Below are 18,982 nucleotides of genomic sequence, written 5' to 3'. Positions count from 1 at the left end.
TCCTCACTGAGAGAGCTCATTCATCTGTGTATTCCATTGTCCTTTTTGAATAGGTTCGTTGGTTCAAAGATGGCAACGAAATCAGAAAAGGCAAAAAATATGAGATGATTTCTGAAGGAGTAAAACGTATTCTCATCATAAGCAAGTCTGTCTTTGATGACGAAGCAGAATATGAATGTGATGCCAGGACCTCCAAAACCTCTGGAATGCTGACTGTTGTTGGTAAGTTATCCTATTTATTTGTGGTCTAAACAGTCTTCAACAGCTTATTTTGAACAGTAGACTGATTTGCTTGATTTCTCTTACCACAGAGGAGGAGGCTAGATTCACAAAGAACTTGGCTAATGTTGAAGGCACTGAAACTGACAGTGTTAAACTGATTTGTGAGGTCTCCAAGCCCAGTGCGGAAGTTACATGGTACAAGGGTGACCAAGAGTTGCCTGAAGTTGGTAGATATGAGCATATTGCAGATGGAAAAAAGAGAATCCTCATTATTAAGGGTCTCCGTATGGATGATGCTGGAGAGTACCACTGCAAACTTCCCACCTCACAGACCACAGGGAACCTGAGGATTAATGGTGAGACTTTGTCTTGTCCCTGAAAATGTACTTTATATATTGTACTTATAAACTTTATACCTTGTTTCCATAAACTTGCTCCATACTTGTGATTGCCATTTTTCATACTCTCCCCCCCCCCCTTTTTAGAACTTGCTGCTGAGTTCATTGCTAGGCCTCAAAACCAGGAAGTGGTTGAAGGTGAAAAGGCACAATTTGTGTGCTCAGTTTCCAAAGACACATATGAAGTGAAATGGCTCAAAGGAGATAAGGAACTTCAGTCAGATGACAAATATGACATTATTTCTGAGGGCAAAAAGAGAGTTCTTGTTATCAAAAATTGTGAACTCAAGGATGAGGGAGGCTTTGCAGTCCTCATTGGAACCACAAGAGCCTCAGCTGAGTTGACTGTGCTTGGTATGTACAGTATGTTTTTTTTTTTTTTTTTTTTTTTTTTGAAAAATGCTGTCAGAAATATGAAAATTCTAATGTTTTGCTGTGTTTTATTACAGAAAAGCTCAGGATTGTCACTCCTCTCAGAGACCTTAAGGCAAATGAAGGACAAGAAACTGTCCTCAATTGTGAAGTTAACACTGAGGATGCCAAGGCCAAGTGGCTGAAGAATAATGAGACATTATTTGAAAGCAGCAAGTTCATCATGGTCCAGAAGGACAATGTATACTCTCTGAGGATCAGAGACACCCAAAAATCAGATGAGGCCAACTACACAATTACACTGACCAACCAGCGTGGTGAACAGGCAAAGAGCTCTGCCAACATCACTGTGCATGGTATGGCATTCACTGATGTTCTTTATTTTTTGTAGTTAATAGTTTTTAGACTTGACTTGAGACTGAACTTTGGACTCCAAAGTATACTCATGAACAAGTCTGTATGTCTGCAAGGAAAATATTTTATCTGAATGCTGCAACACATTGTTTAACCTTGTTTTATATAAAAGGGAATCTCTCATGAGCCATCTACCATAAAAACGAACATGAATTTCCCATTGAGTGGGCATTTATTGGACCATTTTGTATTACTTAAACAGTAAATGGTTTTTAAACTTTCTTTGACAAGTATTAAAACATTATTTTGAAGGCTTTAATTATTATAACATATATTTAAATATAAAATAACATATTTGTGTATTGTTATATATTTCTAAGAAAAATGAAATTAACTGTCCTACAAAAGATTTCTACATCTAACCTGCAGCATATAAAGAAATTGTAACAAAATCAATTTGAGACTTAAGACTTTGTTTTAAAAACACATGCCTAGTTACTGTAATTTATCATAAACCTTAATTTCCACAGAGGAAGATCTTAGAATCATTACTCCTCCTGAGGATGTTGACACACAGGAGAAAAAGACCATCAGCTTCTCATGCAAGGTGAACAGACCAAATGTGACAGTACAGTGGATGAAGGCAGGTCAGGAAATCACTCTCAGCAAGAGAATTCTATATCGTGTGGACAAAGACAAGCACACTCTGACCATTAAGGACTGCAGCCTTGCAGATGAAGGTGAATACACAGTAGTTGCTGGTGCTGATAAGGCCACAGCAGAACTGATCATCAGTGAGGCACCCACTGATTTTACCACTCAGCTCAGTGACCAAACCATCACAGAGTTTGAGGATGCCGAGTTCATCTGTGAACTTTCCAAAGAGAAGGCTGAAATTAAATGGTACAGAGATGGCAGGGAGATCAGAGAAGGACCGAGGTAAGATGCATTGTGTTGTTATGAGTGCTTTTGTTAAAGGTTTTTTGTTGGTTTTGAGGATGTTTAATATGCATTTTATGTTTAATTTTAAGATACCAATTTGAGAGAGATGGCAAAACATGCAGACTGCATATAAAGGAGTGCAGACCAGATGATGAGTGTGAATATGCCTGTGGAGTGGATGACAAGAGAACCAGAGCCCGTCTCTTTGTTGAGGGTAAGTTTGTTTCAGCATCCATCCATCAAAAAAAAAAAAAAAAAAGAAAATATCAGGGAATTTGTGATTTCCAGGCATAGAAAAGTCATGGAAATGAGTGAAATCTTAAATGGTCTTTATGACTTTTTCACCTCTTTAGAGATCCCTGTGGAGATTGTCAGACCACCCACAGATGTGTTTGAGCCCCCAGGCTCAGATGTTGTGTATGAAGTTGAGCTCAACAAAGACAGAGTTGAGGTCAAATGGCTGAGGAACAACATGACCATTGTCCAAGGTGATAAGTACCAGATGATGAGCGAAGGCAAGATTCACAGACTTCAAGTGTGTGAAATTAGGCCACGTGATCAAGGCGAGTACAGAGTCATTGCCAAGGACAAAGATGCCAGAGCCAAGCTTGAGCTTGCTGGTAAGACATTTTATATATATATATATATTAAAAATTAAATGTTTTACAAGCTAAACACAATCAAATTCAATGCATGTTTACAATGCCCTGGTGTTTCTCCACAGCCAAACCAACAATTAAAACCTTGGATCAAGACCTGGTGACAGATGCTGGAAAGCCATTTGTTATGGCAGTTCCTTACAACGCTTACCCACATGCTGAGGCTGAGTGGTTCTACAATGAAATCAGTCTGCCAAAAGACAATATTCACACTTCTATCGACAGGACAGAGTACAGGCTTAAGGACCCTAAGAAGTCAGAGGAAGGCCGCTATAAAATCATCATCCAGAACAAACATGGAAAAGGAGAGGCTTTCATAAACCTAAAAGTTATTGGTAAGTTATATTTATAGTATATAACTTGGCTTTAGTAATACGTCCCAAGATTGTATTGTTGCTTAAAAATGTTGTTTCACAGATGTTCCTGGGCCTGTGAAGAACCTTCATGTTGTTGACACTGCTGACGGTGAGGTCAGCATTGCCTGGGAAGAGCCTGAGAGTGATGGTGGCAGCAAGATCTTGGCTTATGTTGTTGAGAGACGTGATATCAAACGTAAGACCTGGACTCTGGCCACTGACTGTGCAGATAGCACAGAGTACTGTGTAACTGGCTTGCATAAAGACTCCAAGTACTTCTTCCGTGTCTGCGCACGCAACCGAGTCGGAAGTGGGCCCAATGTTGAGACTGATAAAGCTGTTCAAGCTAAGAATAAGTTTGGTAAGTCAAGGAAATCTGAAAGTCAAGTTTTTGTGCACCCTAGCCAGTGATTCTAATTGTGTTATTTAAATGTACACATTCCAGATGTTCCTGATCCACCACAGAATGTTGTTGTTGGAAATGTCAACAAGTTTAGTGCCACAGTCTCTTGGGAACCACCACTGTTCGATGGTGGATCTGAGATCACATCATACATTATTGAGCTACGTGATAGAACTTCTGTGACCTGGGCTCCAGTCATGGTAACCAAACCACATGAACGCACAGCTGTCATTAATGATGTTATTGAGAACAAAGAATACATCTTCCGCGTTAAGGCTGAGAACAAGGCTGGAATTGGCAAACCAAGTGCTGCCACTAACCCAGTGAAGATCATGGACCCCATTGGTTTGTAAAATCTCAAATATCATTACTTTAGCACACATGAAAGCTTTCACATGTAATATATGTATCCAATGTTTTGATTCACAGAGAGGCCAAGCCCTCCACTGAATTTGACACACTCTGAGCAGACCAAGGACTCCTGTCTGTTGACATGGGAGACTCCCTTAAAAAATGGAGGCACAGCTATCACTGGCTACATTGTTGAGAGATGTGAAGAAGGCACAGACAAGTGGCTCAGATGCAATGCCAGGCTTTGCCAGGACCTGCTTTACAGGGTAAGTGTGCTAGCTTTTCAATCTTTGCCAAAGTCCAACCTGAAATATATGATTATAAATGCTATTTAAGCATAGAAAACAACATTTATGGAACAGTCCATGTTAGGTTTTGTTGCAGATTAATATGTTAATATGTAAAGTGAGTTTTGCAATCTATTTTGAGATTTCAGTATTTCCCCTATTCTAATTGGTCTTGTTTGCCTAAAATAGCTGATTGGAGGCATTGCAAATATGTCTTTGCTTGTTATAGTGTGTATTAGTATTGTTACGTAATGCTTATGATTAAATATTTTCACAGATATCAGGCCTGAAATTTGGGAAAAAATACAGCTATAGAGTACTTGCAGAGAATGCGGCTGGGCAGTCTGACCCCTCAAACATTGTTGGACCTGTGCTGGCAGATGATCCACACTGTAAGTGATTTCCGCATCATTGCACCTTTTGAAATCTTTAATATATCTGATTCGTCAAGTCAAATCAAATCAAGTTGCTTATTACATGATTTGCTTCTCTTGACACAGTTGCACCCACTCTGGACTTGAGTGCATTTAAGGATGGTCTGGAGGTTATTGTCCCTAACCCTCTTAAAATTCGTGTCCCTATCACTGGGTACCCGGTGCCCACAGCAAAGTGGACTTTTGGTGAAACCACGCTAACAGCTGGTGAACGTGTGTCCATGGCTACAAAGTCAACCTTCACTGAGCTCATTATAACCCCAAGTGTGCGTCCTGACAAAGGCACATACTCCTTGACGCTGGAAAATGATGTGACCAGTGTCTCAGGAGAGATTGAAGTTAATGTCATTGGTATGCACAATATTTTATTATAGTCATGTATACATCAATTTACATTTAAGAAAGGAAAAAGTAAAGAGTTATACTTTTTTTCTGCAGCATCTCCAAGTGCACCAAAAGACTTAAAGGTTGCAGAAGTGACCAGAAAGCATGTCCACTTGATGTGGGAGGCACCTGATCATGATGGAGGCAGTCCGATCACCGGCTACCAGGTTGAGAAGCGTGAGGTCTCCAGAAAGACCTGGGTGAAGGTATAGACATTAGCATATCTTTGACCATTAATTTCTGTCAACTATTCTGTGAACTTACAGTGATCCGTTTCCTTGTGCTTATGTGATTTTAGGTGATGTCAGGTTTGCAAGACCAGGAATACACAGTAACAGATGTTGTTGAGGGCAAGGAGTACTTGTTCAGAGTTGTTGCCTGCAACAAATGTGGCCCTGGAGAACCCGCCTACATTGATGAGCCAGTGAATGTGTCTTCACCTGCAAGTGGGTTTCAATACTAATGAGAGTTTAGTCAGTGTTAAATATTCACAACATCAAAAGTATGAAATACCCCATAAATTCATGTGTGTGTGCATTTCACAGCTGTACCAGACCCACCAGAAAACCTTAAATGGCGAGACAAGTCTGCTAGCAAGATCTTCTTGTCATGGGAGCCTCCCAAATGGGACGGTGGAACTCCAATTAAAGGTTACATTGTTGACAAATGTCAACGTGGCACTGACAAGTGGGAGCCATGTGGAGACCCAGTGCCTGAGCTTAAGTGAGTGATGATTACTTTTTTTGTAAACTGAATTGAGGTGCATACTTGCAAAAATGAAACTAAATTAACTCTACAAACAGGTTTGAAGTGACTGGTCTCACTGAAGGACAGTGGTATGCTTATCGTGTGAGGGCTTTGAACAAACTGGGTGCCAGTAGGCCTTGCAAGGCGACAGATGAGATCTTGGCTGTTGATCCTAAAGGTACTTTATTAGATTATGCTTTCACATTTTGAGCCATTATGACGTTATGTTTGAGGTCAAGCTCAATGTTTGCTTGCTTTACTTACCACTTTCACAGAGCCTCCAGAGATTCAACTAGATGCAAAACTGCTGGCTGGCCTGACTGCTAAAGCTGGCACAAAGATTGAACTTCCTGCTGACATCACAGGAAAACCAGAACCTAAAGTCAAATGGACCAAGGCTGACCTAGTCCTGAAGCCAGACGATAGAATCACAATTGATACCAAGCCTGGCCACTCAACACTGTCAATTGCTAAGACCAAGAGGGATGACACAGCTACGTACATCATTGAGGCAGTCAACAGCAGTGGCCGTGCAACTGCAACTGTTGATGTCAACATTCTAGGTTGGTGACAGACTTTTAAAAAAATGTTTTATAAAGTATCATTATATATATAATTTAAAAAGCCTGGCATATATCCCCCTGTTTTATAATGGAAAATAAGACATTTTTATTGATTTAAGAAAATGTTTAAGCAGTATTTCAGAGACATTAATATCAAAACTTTACTAACTCCATTTAGATAAACCTGGTCCTCCAGCTGCTTTTGATATCTCTGAAATCACCAATGAGTCCTGTTTATTGGCCTGGAATCCTCCAAGAGATGATGGTGGCTCAAAGGTGACAAACTATATTGTTGAGAGGAGGGCTGCTGAGAGTGAAATCTGGTACAAGTTGTCCTCCACTGTGAAGCAGACCACATACAAAGCCACAAAACTTGTGGCTTTTAAGGATTATATCTTTAGGGTCTATGCTGAAAATCAGTTTGGCATTGGTGCCCCAGCAGAACATGCCCCGATAACTGCCAGATACCCCTTTGGTATGTATTTAATGCTGTTTCAACAATTCAAACACATTTCTCCTAACATTTTACCTGAATTATTAATTAATATATATGTGTTCACAATATCTTAGATACCCCTGGTCCCCCATATAAATTGGAGCCATCTGATATTGCAAAGGATGCGGTAACTCTGTCCTGGTATGAGCCTGATGATGATGGTGGAAGTCCTATTACTGGATACTGGGTAGAGAGATATGAGCCTGACCATGACAAATGGATGAGATGCAACAAGCTACCTATTAGGGACACAAACTTTAGGTATGTTAGGATGTCAGTTTGCCCTAGTATGTCATTGTTGTGTGCCATGAAGCTGTTTGTATTTTAACTTGTCTGAAATACAAATTTGCTTGCAGGGTGAAAGGACTGCCCACAAGAAAGAAGTATAAGTTCCGTGTTTTGGCAGAGAATCTTGCTGGGCCTGGCAAACCGAGCAAAGAAACAGACCAGATCTTGATTAAAGATCCAATTGGTAAGATTAACATTTGATTAAGATATCCTACTTAGCCCATTTCACCTACAAAATTTCATACTGTATGAATGATGTGAATTTCTGTTTTAGATCCTCCATGGGCACCTGGTAAGCCCACTGTTAAAGATGTGGCCAAAACATCTGCCTTCCTGCAATGGACAAAACCTGAACATGACGGTGGTGCAAAGATTGAGTCTTACATCATTGAGCTCCTCAAGAGTGGAACTGACGAGTGGGTTCGTGTAGCTGATGGTATCCCCTCTCTTGAGTACTTCCTGAGAGGACTGATGGAGAAGCAAGAGTACTCATTCCGTGTCAGAGCTGTAAACGTGGCAGGCGAGAGTGAACCTAGTGAACCAAGTGATCCAGTTCTTTGCAAGGAGAGACTCAGTAAGTTACACTGTTAAAAATAAGAATTCTGTCTTCATTTATTTATTCTCATGCTGTTCCAAACCTATATGACTTTCTTTCTTCAGTGGAGAGAAGAAATTATGAATAATGTAGTAGATTACTCTTTTTCATTCACTTTCAATAAATAGGGAGATTTCATACTTCAAAAAGGACACAAACGAATCATAAATGTCTCATAAAAATAGTCAATATTATGTGTTTACTTGTCTTCTGAAGGCATTGTGTGAGCAGTCTGTAATTTTTAAAGGGATAGTTCACACAGAAATGAAAATTCTATCATCATTTACTCAAGTTGCTCCAAATCTGTATAAATGTTTTTGTTCTGTTGAATACAAAGTAATATATTTTGAAGAAAGTTTGTAACCAGGCTGCTTTGGGGCACCATTGACTTCCATAGTAGGAAAAAAAACTATTATGGAAGTCAATGGTGCCCCAAAACTGTTCAGTTTAACACATTCTTCAAAATATCTTCCTTTTTGTTCAACAGAACAAAGAAAATTATACAGATTTTGAACAACATGAGGGTGAGTAAATGATGATAGAATTTTCATTTTTGGGTGAACTATCCCTTTAATTTGGGTTTTTAGTACATAGTGACTTAATTGTCTGTCTATAGTACAGAAGTTGCACTGGTGCTTTATTGTCATTTTGGAACTTGAAAGCACCACTTGCTATTTGCTTTTGTTTTAAAAAAAAAAAATAATGGACAGGATATTCTTGATATGCTTAATATTATTCTTTTGTGGTCATATGGAAAGTCATAAAGGTTTGGAAGATATTGGGAGTGAGTAAATGATGGCAGAATTTTAATTCTAGTGTTAACCATTGCTTTAACATTTAAATATTCAAGTGCATGATTCTGTACACAACATTTTCTAATTATGATTCTCCTTTAGATCCCCCATCGCCACCAAGATGGCTTGAAGTAGTTTCTAGTAGCAGGAAAAGCGCAGACCTGAAATGGACAGAACCTGAGAGAGATGGTGGCTCTCCAATCACAAACTACATTATTGAGAAGAGAGATGTCAGGCGCAAAGGCTGGCAGGCTGTGGACACCACTGTGAAAGAGCTGAAGTACACTGTCACCCCATTGAATGAAGGGGTTCTTTATGTGTTCCGGGTTGCTGCAGAGAATGCTGTTGGACCCAGTGAATTTTGTGAACTTGCAGACTCTGTTCTTGCCAAGGATACTTTCAGTGCGTACTTAGCCCTTCTTATTGCTTGTTTCATCATTTTGATTTGTTGATATTTAGTATTAAATTTGTTTCACATATGCTTTTCTTCTTCACAGGTTCCCCTGGACCTCCATATAATCTGACCATTGCTGATGTCTCCAAGACTCATGTTGACCTGAAATGGGATGCACCTAAGAATGATGGTGGAAGACCTATCTTGAGGTTGTTACATATGGCCATTGTAGCAGTTGATTGGTGGAGTGTAGTGCTAGGCAGTGTTATTTTACTATTATTTATGTACTCATGTTTAATGACTTTTTTGTATGACCCTTGAATTATGCTGTAAAGGCCAATTCACAGTGCACTGACAGAAGCAGACCAAAGCCGACAGTCACCAGATTTCAGCACGTCACTTCAATCACTTCAACAACATTTTAACGCCAATTCAGCATGTTCAATCGGTGAAAACAAGTTCTGACAGAAGACGGCAAGGGTAACACTGATCCGACAAAACCCGATGAATTGTCTGTTGCCGTCTGTCAACGTCTGTCTGTGCGGTGTGAATTGGCCTTAAAGTTCTTGAAATTATATATCTCAAAGCATACAAAATCAAATGTATCCAGTTAATCCAATGTATCATTAATTCACAGATATATCAAAAATGCCATTCCTTAATTTTTTGTGTTCTAAATATCCACCTTTCCTAGATATGTCATTGAGAAGAAGGAGAAACTTGGAACCCGTTGGGTGAAATCCGGAAAGACTTCAGGTCCTGACTGCCATTACAGAGTGACTGATGTAATTGAGGGCACTGAAGTGCAATTCCAGGTCTCCGCTGAGAACGAGGCTGGAGTTGGTCACCCAAGTGAACCCACTGATATTGTGGTCATTGAGGACCCAACAGGTATGCTAATATATACTGGTTATTTATTTAACTTTCATATTTTCTTTGGGGTCTAGTAGACCCAATATCATTTTAGTAGTTTCATAACATAAATAAATATGTGCAACATTAAAGGTTCAGGCTTCAAGTATAGCGAAAGTATAGCAAAATGGTACATTAATTGTGTTTGGACTCTTTTTATATGCACACTGAAAGACAGTTACATCTTCAGTAACATTGCATATGTCCAATGGGTTTGGATTGATAGCAAAATAATAGGCTTTATTTTTAATTATTAATAATGGTGTCGCTAAGGTCTCCCATATAAAGAAAAAAAAAAGAAAAAATATATATATAAAAAAAATGGGTTAAAGTGGATTGAATATTTGATTTACTGTAAGATGTAAATCATAATAAAATCATTCTTTATCTTGACAGGCCCACCATCACCACCTCAGGAATTGCATGTCACAGAGGCAGCCAGAGATCATATTTGTATTGCCTGGAAGGCACCAGAAAAGAATGGAGGAAGTCCCATTATTGGCTACCATATTGAGCTCTGTGAGGCTGGAACCGAGAAGTGGATGAGAGTCAACTCTCGTCCTGTCAAAGAGCTAAAATACAGAGCAGGGGATGAAGAGGGCATTGTTCCTGAGAAGCAATATACCTTCAGAGTCCGTGCTGTCAATTCTGTCGGTGCCAGCGAGCCTTCTGACATTTCTGAGAATGTATATGCCAAAGATTCTGACTGTAAGTTTTTATTTATTTATTTATTTTATTTTTTTATATAAATATAAATGATAATTTGTTACCATTTTAATTTGAGGATAACTGATTGCGCTATTACTCACATTATTGCAGGTAGCCCAACTCTTGACTTCCAGACCAAAGACCTTGTTGTTGTAGAAGGTGAAAAGATGCACCTCCCAATTCCATTTATGGCTGTGCCGTCACCTAAGATTACATGGCACAAAGATGGAAATGAGCTGAAGGCTGATGACAGAACCTTCTTCAGAGCTGAGTACACATCCTGCCATCTGGAAATCCCAAGCTGCTTACACGCTGATGCTGGCCAGTACAAAGTTACCTTGGAGAACAGCAATGGTTCAACTAGTGGAACAATCAATGTTAAAGTTATTGGTATGTTTTTTAGCTCTGCTGTCGACTGCTTTATTGGAATATTTTATCTGTTAACAACTGAATATGCTAACATAATAATGAAAATGCACCTTCACATTTTTTTCTTTCTTTCTTTTTTTTTTTTTAACAAATATTAGGTCTTCCTGGACCATGTAAAGAAATTGTTGCTAGTGAAATTACCAAGAGCACCTGCAAGGTGTCCTGGGATCCTCCAGACTATGATGGTGGTAGCCCTGTTCTGCACTACGTGCTGCAACGCAGGGAAGCAGGCAGGAGAACCTACGTCAATGTTATGTCTGGAGAAAACAAAGTGAGCTGGCCGGTTAAGGATCTCATTCAAAATGGAGAATATTACTTCCGTGTCAGAGCTGTCAACAAGATTGGTGGTGGTGAATTCATTGAGCTTCGTAACCCTGTAATTGCTGAAGATCAGAAGCGTAAGTAATGACATTCATTAGACGGATTTGAATGTAACTTTCATTTTGCATAGTTATCATCACTTTTTTTCCCTTTAAATATAGAACGTCCTGATCCACCAGTCGATGTGGAAACACACAACCCAACTTCTGAGACTGTGACCCTTACGTGGAAGCCTCCCATGTATGATGGTGGAAGCAAAATTATGGGTTATATTCTTGAGAAGATGATGAAAGGGGAAGAGAATTTCCAGAGATGCAATGACTTCCTTGTGCCAGTGCTGTCCTATACTGTTAAGGGATTGAAGCAAGGAAAACAATATCAGTTCCGTGTGCGTGCTGAAAATGCAGCTGGTATCAGTGATCCTTCACGCAGCACACCTTTGATCAAAGCCACAGATGCAGTTGGTAAGAACTTAATCTTTTGTTATTTGTCAAATGATAAAGTTTTTTCAAATGTATTCTCACTCTGATGCAAGCTATTAGTATATGTAAGCATTTTTTGTTATTCTACTTTCAGATCGTCCAAAGGTGTTCCTTAGCGGTAGTCTACAATCAGGCTTGTCTGTGAGACGAGGTGAAGAGATCCGATTGGATGCCAACATCTCCGGATTTCCTTACCCACAAATTACATGGATGAGGAACAATTCAACCATTTGGCCAGAGCCACTGAAAAAGAGACCAGAAAGGCCTATTAAAAAGAAGAAGGAGAAAGAAAAAGAAAAAGAAAAGAAGGAAAAGAAAGAGGCAGATGTAGAAAAGAAAGAGGCAGATGCAGAAAAGAAGGAAGAAGACAAAGAGGCAAAGAAGGAGGAGGACAAAGAAAAGAAGGAGGAGGAAAAGGAGAAAGAAAAAGAAAAGGAGGTGGAGGAGCCAGAGGAGCCTGAAGAAGCATACCACCCAAGCTTAAATGAACGTCTTACCATTGAATCAAAGAGGCAGGGTGAATCCTTCATTATTGTGAAAGATACTATCAGAGGTGATCATGGTGTATTCACCATAAAAGTGGAAAATGATCATGGTATTGCCTCTGCCTCCTGTGAAGTTAATGTCCTTGGTAAGTTGAGAATATTCTAAAGGTTTTTTTTTTTTTGGTCTTGGTAATCTTTAATCAAAACATGATAATTTACTGTTCATCTGTTCAAGATGAAGCACGATTTTCCGTTTTTGCTCATGTCACTTACCTCACACAAGCTATTGGATAATGTAACCAATACCCATATAGCTATTTAGGCATTGTTCTAGTAAATTTGTTTCGTCTGGTATACCGCATTTGTATGGAAACACATCAGTCAAAACTGACTTTAAGAATGACACCTTACAAGAAACATATAAACCCTTTCCCACCTTGAATATTTTGGGAAAAGAATGTAATGTTAATTACACTTTCATATTTCAGATACTCCTGGACCTCCAGTCAATTTCAAATTTGAAGAGGTAAGGAAGAACTCAATCCTCTGTAAGTGGGATCCTCCTCTGGATGATGGCGGCAGTGAAATCATTAACTACATATTGGAGCGAAAAGATAACTCCAAGGCTGAGCTTGGATGGGTCACTGTAACATCAATTCTTAGAGGTTGCAAATTTCTAGTGCCAAAACTTATTGAGGGCAAGGAGTACCTCTTCCGTGTCACTGCAGAGAACAAGTATGGTCCTGGAACCCCATGCATCTCCAAACCTGTCATTGCAAAGAATCCATTTGGTATTATGATTTTCAATTGTTTGTTTGTTCGCATAATTTGCATTGTTGTTTTTCAGTTAATCTAACAGTTCAATTTGCCCTGTAAATTCAGATCCTCCAGAGGCGCCTGAGAAACCTGAAATTACAGATGTCACAGCCAGCAGTATGCGTGTTACCTGGATAGAACCCAATGACAATGGCAGCCCCATTGAGGGATATTGGGTAGAGAAACGAGAAGTTAACAGCACACACTGGGCGAGAGTCAATCGGACCATGGTTCCTGATTTGGAAATAAATGTAGAGGGCCTTTTAGAGGGTCTGACATATATTTTCAGAGTCTGTGCAGAAAATATAGCTGGACCTGGAAAGTTCAGTCCCCCTTCAGAACCAAAAACAGCTCAGGCACCAATCAGTAAGTTTGTAGCATTAAACTTGATTATATAAACCATTAACATATCAGAATTAAATGTAATATAAAATTAATATCAATTTAAAATATAATATTTATTATAAAACAATTATTTCTTTCAGTGCCCCCGGGTCCACCAATTCCAAGAATTGTTGACACCTCAGACTTTTCAATTGATATTGAATGGGATCCTCCTGCAGACAATGGTGGCGCAGACATCTTTGGTTATCATGTTGACAAAGTTGTTGCTGGTACCAAGGATTGGTCACGAGCCACAGAGAGACCATGGAAGAACCGCACATTTACAGTGTATGGCGTTAGGGAAGGCGCTAAATACATTGTCCGTGTTGTGGCAGTCAATTGTGCTGGTGAAGGACAACCTGGTTTTACAGATGCAGTAATTGTGAGAAACCCTGCAGGTATAAACATAAAACTAATGCTAATTATCAAAGGCTATTGTTTAATTTCTAAGCATTTAGAGTGTTTTTCCAATATAAACAGATAAACGGATAGCTTTTTTTTTTTTTTGTCAAAACAGTGGTTCCTGTCATCGAGCTTGATATCTCTGTGAAAAATGGCGTTGTTGTTAGAGCTGGAGAGATGCTGAGAATTCCAGCACATGTGACTGGTAGACCTTTTCCATCTTTGAAATGGACAAAGGATGATGGTGCATTAGAAAAAGATCGTATGGAGGTAGAAGAAGCTGGACAAGACAGCACTCTTGTAATTAAATCCACAAAGAGAAGTGATCATGGCAAATACCAAATCCAAGCAGCAAATCCAAGTGGCATTAAGTCTGCATGGACCAGGGTTGAAGTTATGGGTAAGAACTTTTAAATTCTAATATGGATTCAAAGTGTAGACTTATTTTCATTACAGCATGCATAACATATATTTTGCAATGTTTAAAATCTCTATGCAGATGTTCCTGGACCAGTTCTTGACCTGAAACCTGTTGTGGTTACAAGAAAGCTAATGATGTTGAATTGGTCAGATCCTGATGATGATGGTGGTAGTGATCTGACAGGGTTTATCATTGAAAGGAGGGAACCAAAGATGCACACATGGAGACAACCTATTGAGACTCCTTCATCCAAATGTGAGATTGTAGGTATTATTGAGGGACAGGAATACATTTTCCGTGTTGTGGCTAAGAACAAGTTTGGATGTGGACCTCCAGTTGATCTGGGACCAATCCGTGCTGTGGATCCTCAAGGTAAACCTGTAATACACAATGCTTTTACTCCTAGAGCAACTCTCACTATTATGACTATTCTTATGTATTTATTGTCATATGTTTATTGAATGCCAGGTCCACCAACCTCTCCTGAAAAGTTCCACTATACCGAGAGGACCAAGTCCTCTGTAACTATTGAATGGAGACCACCGCGTAATGATGGTGGTAGTCCAATCATTGGCTACATCATTGAGAAAAAGCGACAAGATCAACCAGCCTTTCAGCGTGTCAACCCAGAGCTGGTCACTGCTCAAATTTTGACAATTGAAGATCTTGATGAGTTGCATATGTATGAGTTCCGTGCAAAGGCAGTCAATGCACTTGGTGAAAGTGAGCCTTCAATTACCATGACTGTTGTCATTCAGGATGATGAAGGTTTGTCCTGTTCTAGTTTAACATCACTGTTCTTCACAGGATTTTATGATGTCTCTGTCAGCACAGACATTTCATCTGTTTTTTAATGACACAAGTTTCATCTCTTTTGAAAATTATAGTGGCTCCAAGTCTGCATATGCTGAAGCACTTCAAGGGTGATTTGATCCAAGTAAGGAAAAACGAACCTATTGAGATGCCTGCTGAAGTCACAGGCCTGCCAATGCCAAAGATTGAATGGCTGAAGGATGATGTTGTTATTGAAAAGTCCACTGAGAAACTCCTGATAGAAACCAAAGAGATTGACAGAGTGACATCACATACAAAACTCTCCATCCCTGGAGTTACAAGACTGGACAAGGGCACATACACTGTTACTGCCTCAAATCGTTTGGGAACACTCAGTCATTCCATCACAGTGGAAGTATTGGGTAAGTTATCCTATACTTTACAACAAAAAGTATTGGACACTTGAACGCTTCAGTTGAAACTGTTTTGGTTGACAAAATATCAAACCAAGTGGCATCATGCTGAGGTTATTTTAGTGGAGGTATGGAGTCAGTTCTCCTCAAGTTCACACAGTTGTCCTAGTTGAATAGCCACAGTCGTAGTTCATCACATTAACTACGGAAATCTTCCACTTATGTTTGCCAACCACAAGGTGCCTGATACCTAAAAAAACAAAAAACAAAAAACAAAAAAAAAAAAACACACAAACTAATGTTTTGTGAAATGTTTTACTTGAAATATATGCTTTGTTATATGATTCAGTGGCATGCAGTAAGTCATGGCTTAAGTGTCCAAAGTGTGTTTATTTTGCATATACTTGATGATTTATGACTATCTCTTGATTTTTTTCATAGATCGCCCAACACCACCAAGAAATATTGCTGTTTCAAATATCAAAGCTAACTCTTGCAACCTTACCTGGGATCCCCCATTGGATATTGGTGGCAGTGAGCTTACCAACTACATTGTTGAGATGAAAGACCTTAATGTTGAAGATCCTGAAAAGGCTGAGTGGGTGCAAGTTACTAACTCCATTATTGAGAAACGATATGGGGTAAGCAAAACAATTATTTCATAGCATTTGTGTAGGTAGTCGTTCAAAATGTGTCAAAAAAGAGTATTGTTTATATAAGACAAATAGAATATGAAAATTTGCTTAAGTAATGACATCTTCTTGTTTAAGGACTTTTATGGACTAAAGTTTTTTTTTTTTTTTTTTGTGCAGGTATGGAACCTGGAAACTGGTGGCAACTATAAATTTAGAGTCAAAGCTGAGAATAAGTATGGAATAAGTGAGGCCTGTGAAACGGAAGAGGTTCAGATTAGGGATCCTTTCGCTCTGCCTGGCCCACCTGAGAAGGTCACTATCGCGGAGCACTCTAAGACCCATATGTTACTGACATGGGAACCACCAAGGGACAGTGGTGGTTCTATGATTACTGGCTACTGGCTTGAGAAGCGTGAAAAGGGCACTTCCTATTGGTCTCGTGTGAATAAGATCCTGGTGTCAAAACGTGGCACGAAAGGCTGGGAATACCAGGTTAACCGTCTCATAGAGGGAACAGAGTATGAATTCCGTGCAATGGCTTGCAATTCTTCTGGTATTGGACCACCTAGTGCCATTTCTGAGTCTGCTGTTGCTGATGAACCATTGAGTAAGATCATAACTGAAATGTATTTATATTTTGTGATAGATTTTTATACATATTGTTTATTAACATATTTCATGTTTGTTTGTTTTTGTCTGTGTGTGTGTGTGTACAGCTCCACCTAGCATGCCAGCTGCTCCTGAGGTTGCTGACAAAACCAAGCATAGTGTCACCCTTGCATGGACCCCACCAGCTAAAGACGGTGGTCGCCCCATCAAAGGTTACATCATTGAGATCCAGGATGAAGGAACTTCTGAGTGGGCCAGGATCAATGATGCTGAAAATCTGCATCCTTCTACTGTGTTCACAATTCCAAGCCTTCCAGAACTTAAGAAATACAGATTCAGAATCATTGCAGTCAATGAAATTGGCGAGTCTGAGCCAAGCCCCAGAACCACTGAAGTTCGCATAGAGGACATTCAAAGTAAAGTCTTTTGTATTGAAAAACAAATTTACTTCCTCAAGTGTCACAATATTTATTTTTGCATGACCTTATGCATTCTCTTAATTCCACAGCTGCACCGAAGATCTTCATGGATATCAGTGCTCCTGAACTGCTGTGTATCCGTGCTGGATCTCCATTTAAGATTCCAGCTACCATCACAGGACGTCCTGTTCCCAAAGTTACATGGGAATTTGATGGCAAAGCAAAAACAGAAAAGAAGGATCGTCTTCATATCTTACCAGTAGATTCACAGGTAACACTTTTTCTCTAATAGTGGACACATATACTATTTTCTTCTGAATCTAAGACAGATGTTTATTAATGATTTTTATTGGGGATTAGGTTGAATCTACTGACACTACCTCAGTTATTACAATTCCTGTGAGTTTGAGAAGCCATTCTGGCAGGTACACAATTACAGCAAAGAACAAATCAGGACAGAAGCATGTCAACGTCAGAGTAAATGTGCTTGGTGAGTTTTCTACTTAAATGTGCACTAACATGCATTGTTTTATATATCCTATATAGATTAACATTGTACTATGAAGTAAACTGATCATGTTTTTTTTTTTCTTTTTCTTTTTCAGATGTTCCTGGAGCACCTAAAGAGCTTAAAGTTACTGATGTCACCAGAACCACAATGAGACTCATTTGGAAGCTGCCAGATAATGATGGTGGTGAAAGAATCAAGAGTTATTTTATTGAGAAGAAGGCTGTCAATGGAAAGGCTTGGACAATTGCCAACGCTGCCTGTGCCAGCATGGCCTTTGTCGTGCCTAACCTCCTTGAGGGACAGGACTACTTGTTCCGTGTTCGTGCTGAGAATCGCCTTGGCTTTGGACCATTTACAGAGACCACAGAACCTGTTAGGGCAAGGGATCCTATCTGTAAGTTGGTTAGCCGAGTATTTTGAAAAGCATCACATGCCTTTAAATTGTTTTCTAATTAATTTCTGATATATTTTTTCTTTTTTATTTTAATGTCAAGATCCTCCTGATCCTCCAACCAAGGTGAAAATTAACCTTGTTACGAAGAACACCGCAACCCTGACATGGGATCCTCCTAAGAACGATGGTGGAGCACCAGTAAAGCATTACATCATTGAGAGGCTGAGCTGGGATACCAGTGGTCCACAGAAAGAGACTTGGAAACAATGCAACAAGAGAGATGTTGAAGAGACTACCTTCATCGTTGAAGACCTTAAAGAAGGTGGCGAGTATGAGTTCCGTGTAAAAGCTGTAAATGATGCTGGTGCAAGCAGACCCTCTGTTACTGCTGGACCAGTTGTCATTAAGGACCAGACATGTGAGTAGAAGTTCATGCCATTTTTGATCACGTTTCTTCATATTATGAGAGTTTATTTGCTAATTTTTCTTTTAAATCGTTTTAGGTGCTCCAAGTATTGATCTTAGAGAGGCTTTAGAAGGTGCAGAAGGATTTGATGTCAACATTTTTGCCAGGATACAAGGCTGTCCATTCCCATCTCTTGTCTGGCACAAGGCTCCACAGGACAAGCCTGATGACAAAGCTGCTGTACAGTATGACAAACATGTCAATAAACTTGTATCTGATGAGAAATGCACCCTGTTGATTCAGCAGTCAAAGAGAGATGACAGCGCAATATACACTCTCACAGCCACCAACAGTTTGGGCACAGCCACCAAGAGCATCAAGCTTAGCATTTTGGGTAAGTCCTTGAATTACATGATTTAATT

General features: G+C 39.5%; 1 protein-coding gene across 31 annotated transcripts in view; it reads left to right on the top strand.

The window, feature by feature from the left end:
- The window catches only part of ttn.2 (titin, tandem duplicate 2), a 163,720-nt gene that overhangs the window by 79,408 nt on the left and 65,330 nt on the right, over nt 1-18,982 (top strand). For all 31 annotated transcript variants that reach the window (XM_048194420.1, XM_048194404.1, XM_048194401.1 and 28 more), the window contains 45 exons: nt 54-222; nt 312-578; nt 708-974; nt 1,070-1,348; nt 1,877-2,285; nt 2,378-2,502; nt 2,642-2,908; nt 3,013-3,282; nt 3,365-3,664; nt 3,749-4,051; nt 4,136-4,323; nt 4,622-4,736; nt 4,845-5,129; nt 5,217-5,368; nt 5,461-5,608; nt 5,708-5,885; nt 5,966-6,087; nt 6,185-6,472; nt 6,651-6,947; nt 7,043-7,229; nt 7,325-7,440; nt 7,531-7,830; nt 8,748-9,047; nt 9,143-9,248; nt 9,734-9,930; nt 10,348-10,659; nt 10,771-11,049; nt 11,187-11,486; nt 11,571-11,873; nt 11,986-12,522; nt 12,865-13,167; nt 13,259-13,558; nt 13,678-13,974; nt 14,094-14,378; nt 14,478-14,771; nt 14,868-15,167; nt 15,287-15,595; nt 16,028-16,227; nt 16,399-16,828; nt 16,938-17,246; nt 17,339-17,520; nt 17,610-17,739; nt 17,855-18,154; nt 18,255-18,572; nt 18,658-18,954. In XM_048194420.1, coding sequence (XP_048050377.1) covers nt 54-222; nt 312-578; nt 708-974; nt 1,070-1,348; nt 1,877-2,285; nt 2,378-2,502; nt 2,642-2,908; nt 3,013-3,282; nt 3,365-3,664; nt 3,749-4,051; nt 4,136-4,323; nt 4,622-4,736; nt 4,845-5,129; nt 5,217-5,368; nt 5,461-5,608; nt 5,708-5,885; nt 5,966-6,087; nt 6,185-6,472; nt 6,651-6,947; nt 7,043-7,229; nt 7,325-7,440; nt 7,531-7,830; nt 8,748-9,047; nt 9,143-9,248; nt 9,734-9,930; nt 10,348-10,659; nt 10,771-11,049; nt 11,187-11,486; nt 11,571-11,873; nt 11,986-12,522; nt 12,865-13,167; nt 13,259-13,558; nt 13,678-13,974; nt 14,094-14,378; nt 14,478-14,771; nt 14,868-15,167; nt 15,287-15,595; nt 16,028-16,227; nt 16,399-16,828; nt 16,938-17,246; nt 17,339-17,520; nt 17,610-17,739; nt 17,855-18,154; nt 18,255-18,572; nt 18,658-18,954 — 11,620 coding nt within the window. The remainder of the gene's footprint in view (nt 1-53; nt 223-311; nt 579-707; nt 975-1,069; nt 1,349-1,876; nt 2,286-2,377; nt 2,503-2,641; nt 2,909-3,012; nt 3,283-3,364; nt 3,665-3,748; nt 4,052-4,135; nt 4,324-4,621; nt 4,737-4,844; nt 5,130-5,216; nt 5,369-5,460; nt 5,609-5,707; nt 5,886-5,965; nt 6,088-6,184; nt 6,473-6,650; nt 6,948-7,042; nt 7,230-7,324; nt 7,441-7,530; nt 7,831-8,747; nt 9,048-9,142; nt 9,249-9,733; nt 9,931-10,347; nt 10,660-10,770; nt 11,050-11,186; nt 11,487-11,570; nt 11,874-11,985; nt 12,523-12,864; nt 13,168-13,258; nt 13,559-13,677; nt 13,975-14,093; nt 14,379-14,477; nt 14,772-14,867; nt 15,168-15,286; nt 15,596-16,027; nt 16,228-16,398; nt 16,829-16,937; nt 17,247-17,338; nt 17,521-17,609; nt 17,740-17,854; nt 18,155-18,254; nt 18,573-18,657; nt 18,955-18,982) is intronic.

The sequence above is a fragment of the Megalobrama amblycephala genome, linkage group LG6 (assembly GCF_018812025.1).
Source record: "Megalobrama amblycephala isolate DHTTF-2021 linkage group LG6, ASM1881202v1, whole genome shotgun sequence".
Taxonomy (NCBI): Eukaryota; Metazoa; Chordata; class Actinopteri; order Cypriniformes; family Xenocyprididae; genus Megalobrama; species Megalobrama amblycephala.
The sequence above is the reverse complement of the archived record's forward strand: the minus strand, read 5'-3'. Positions and strand labels throughout refer to the sequence as shown.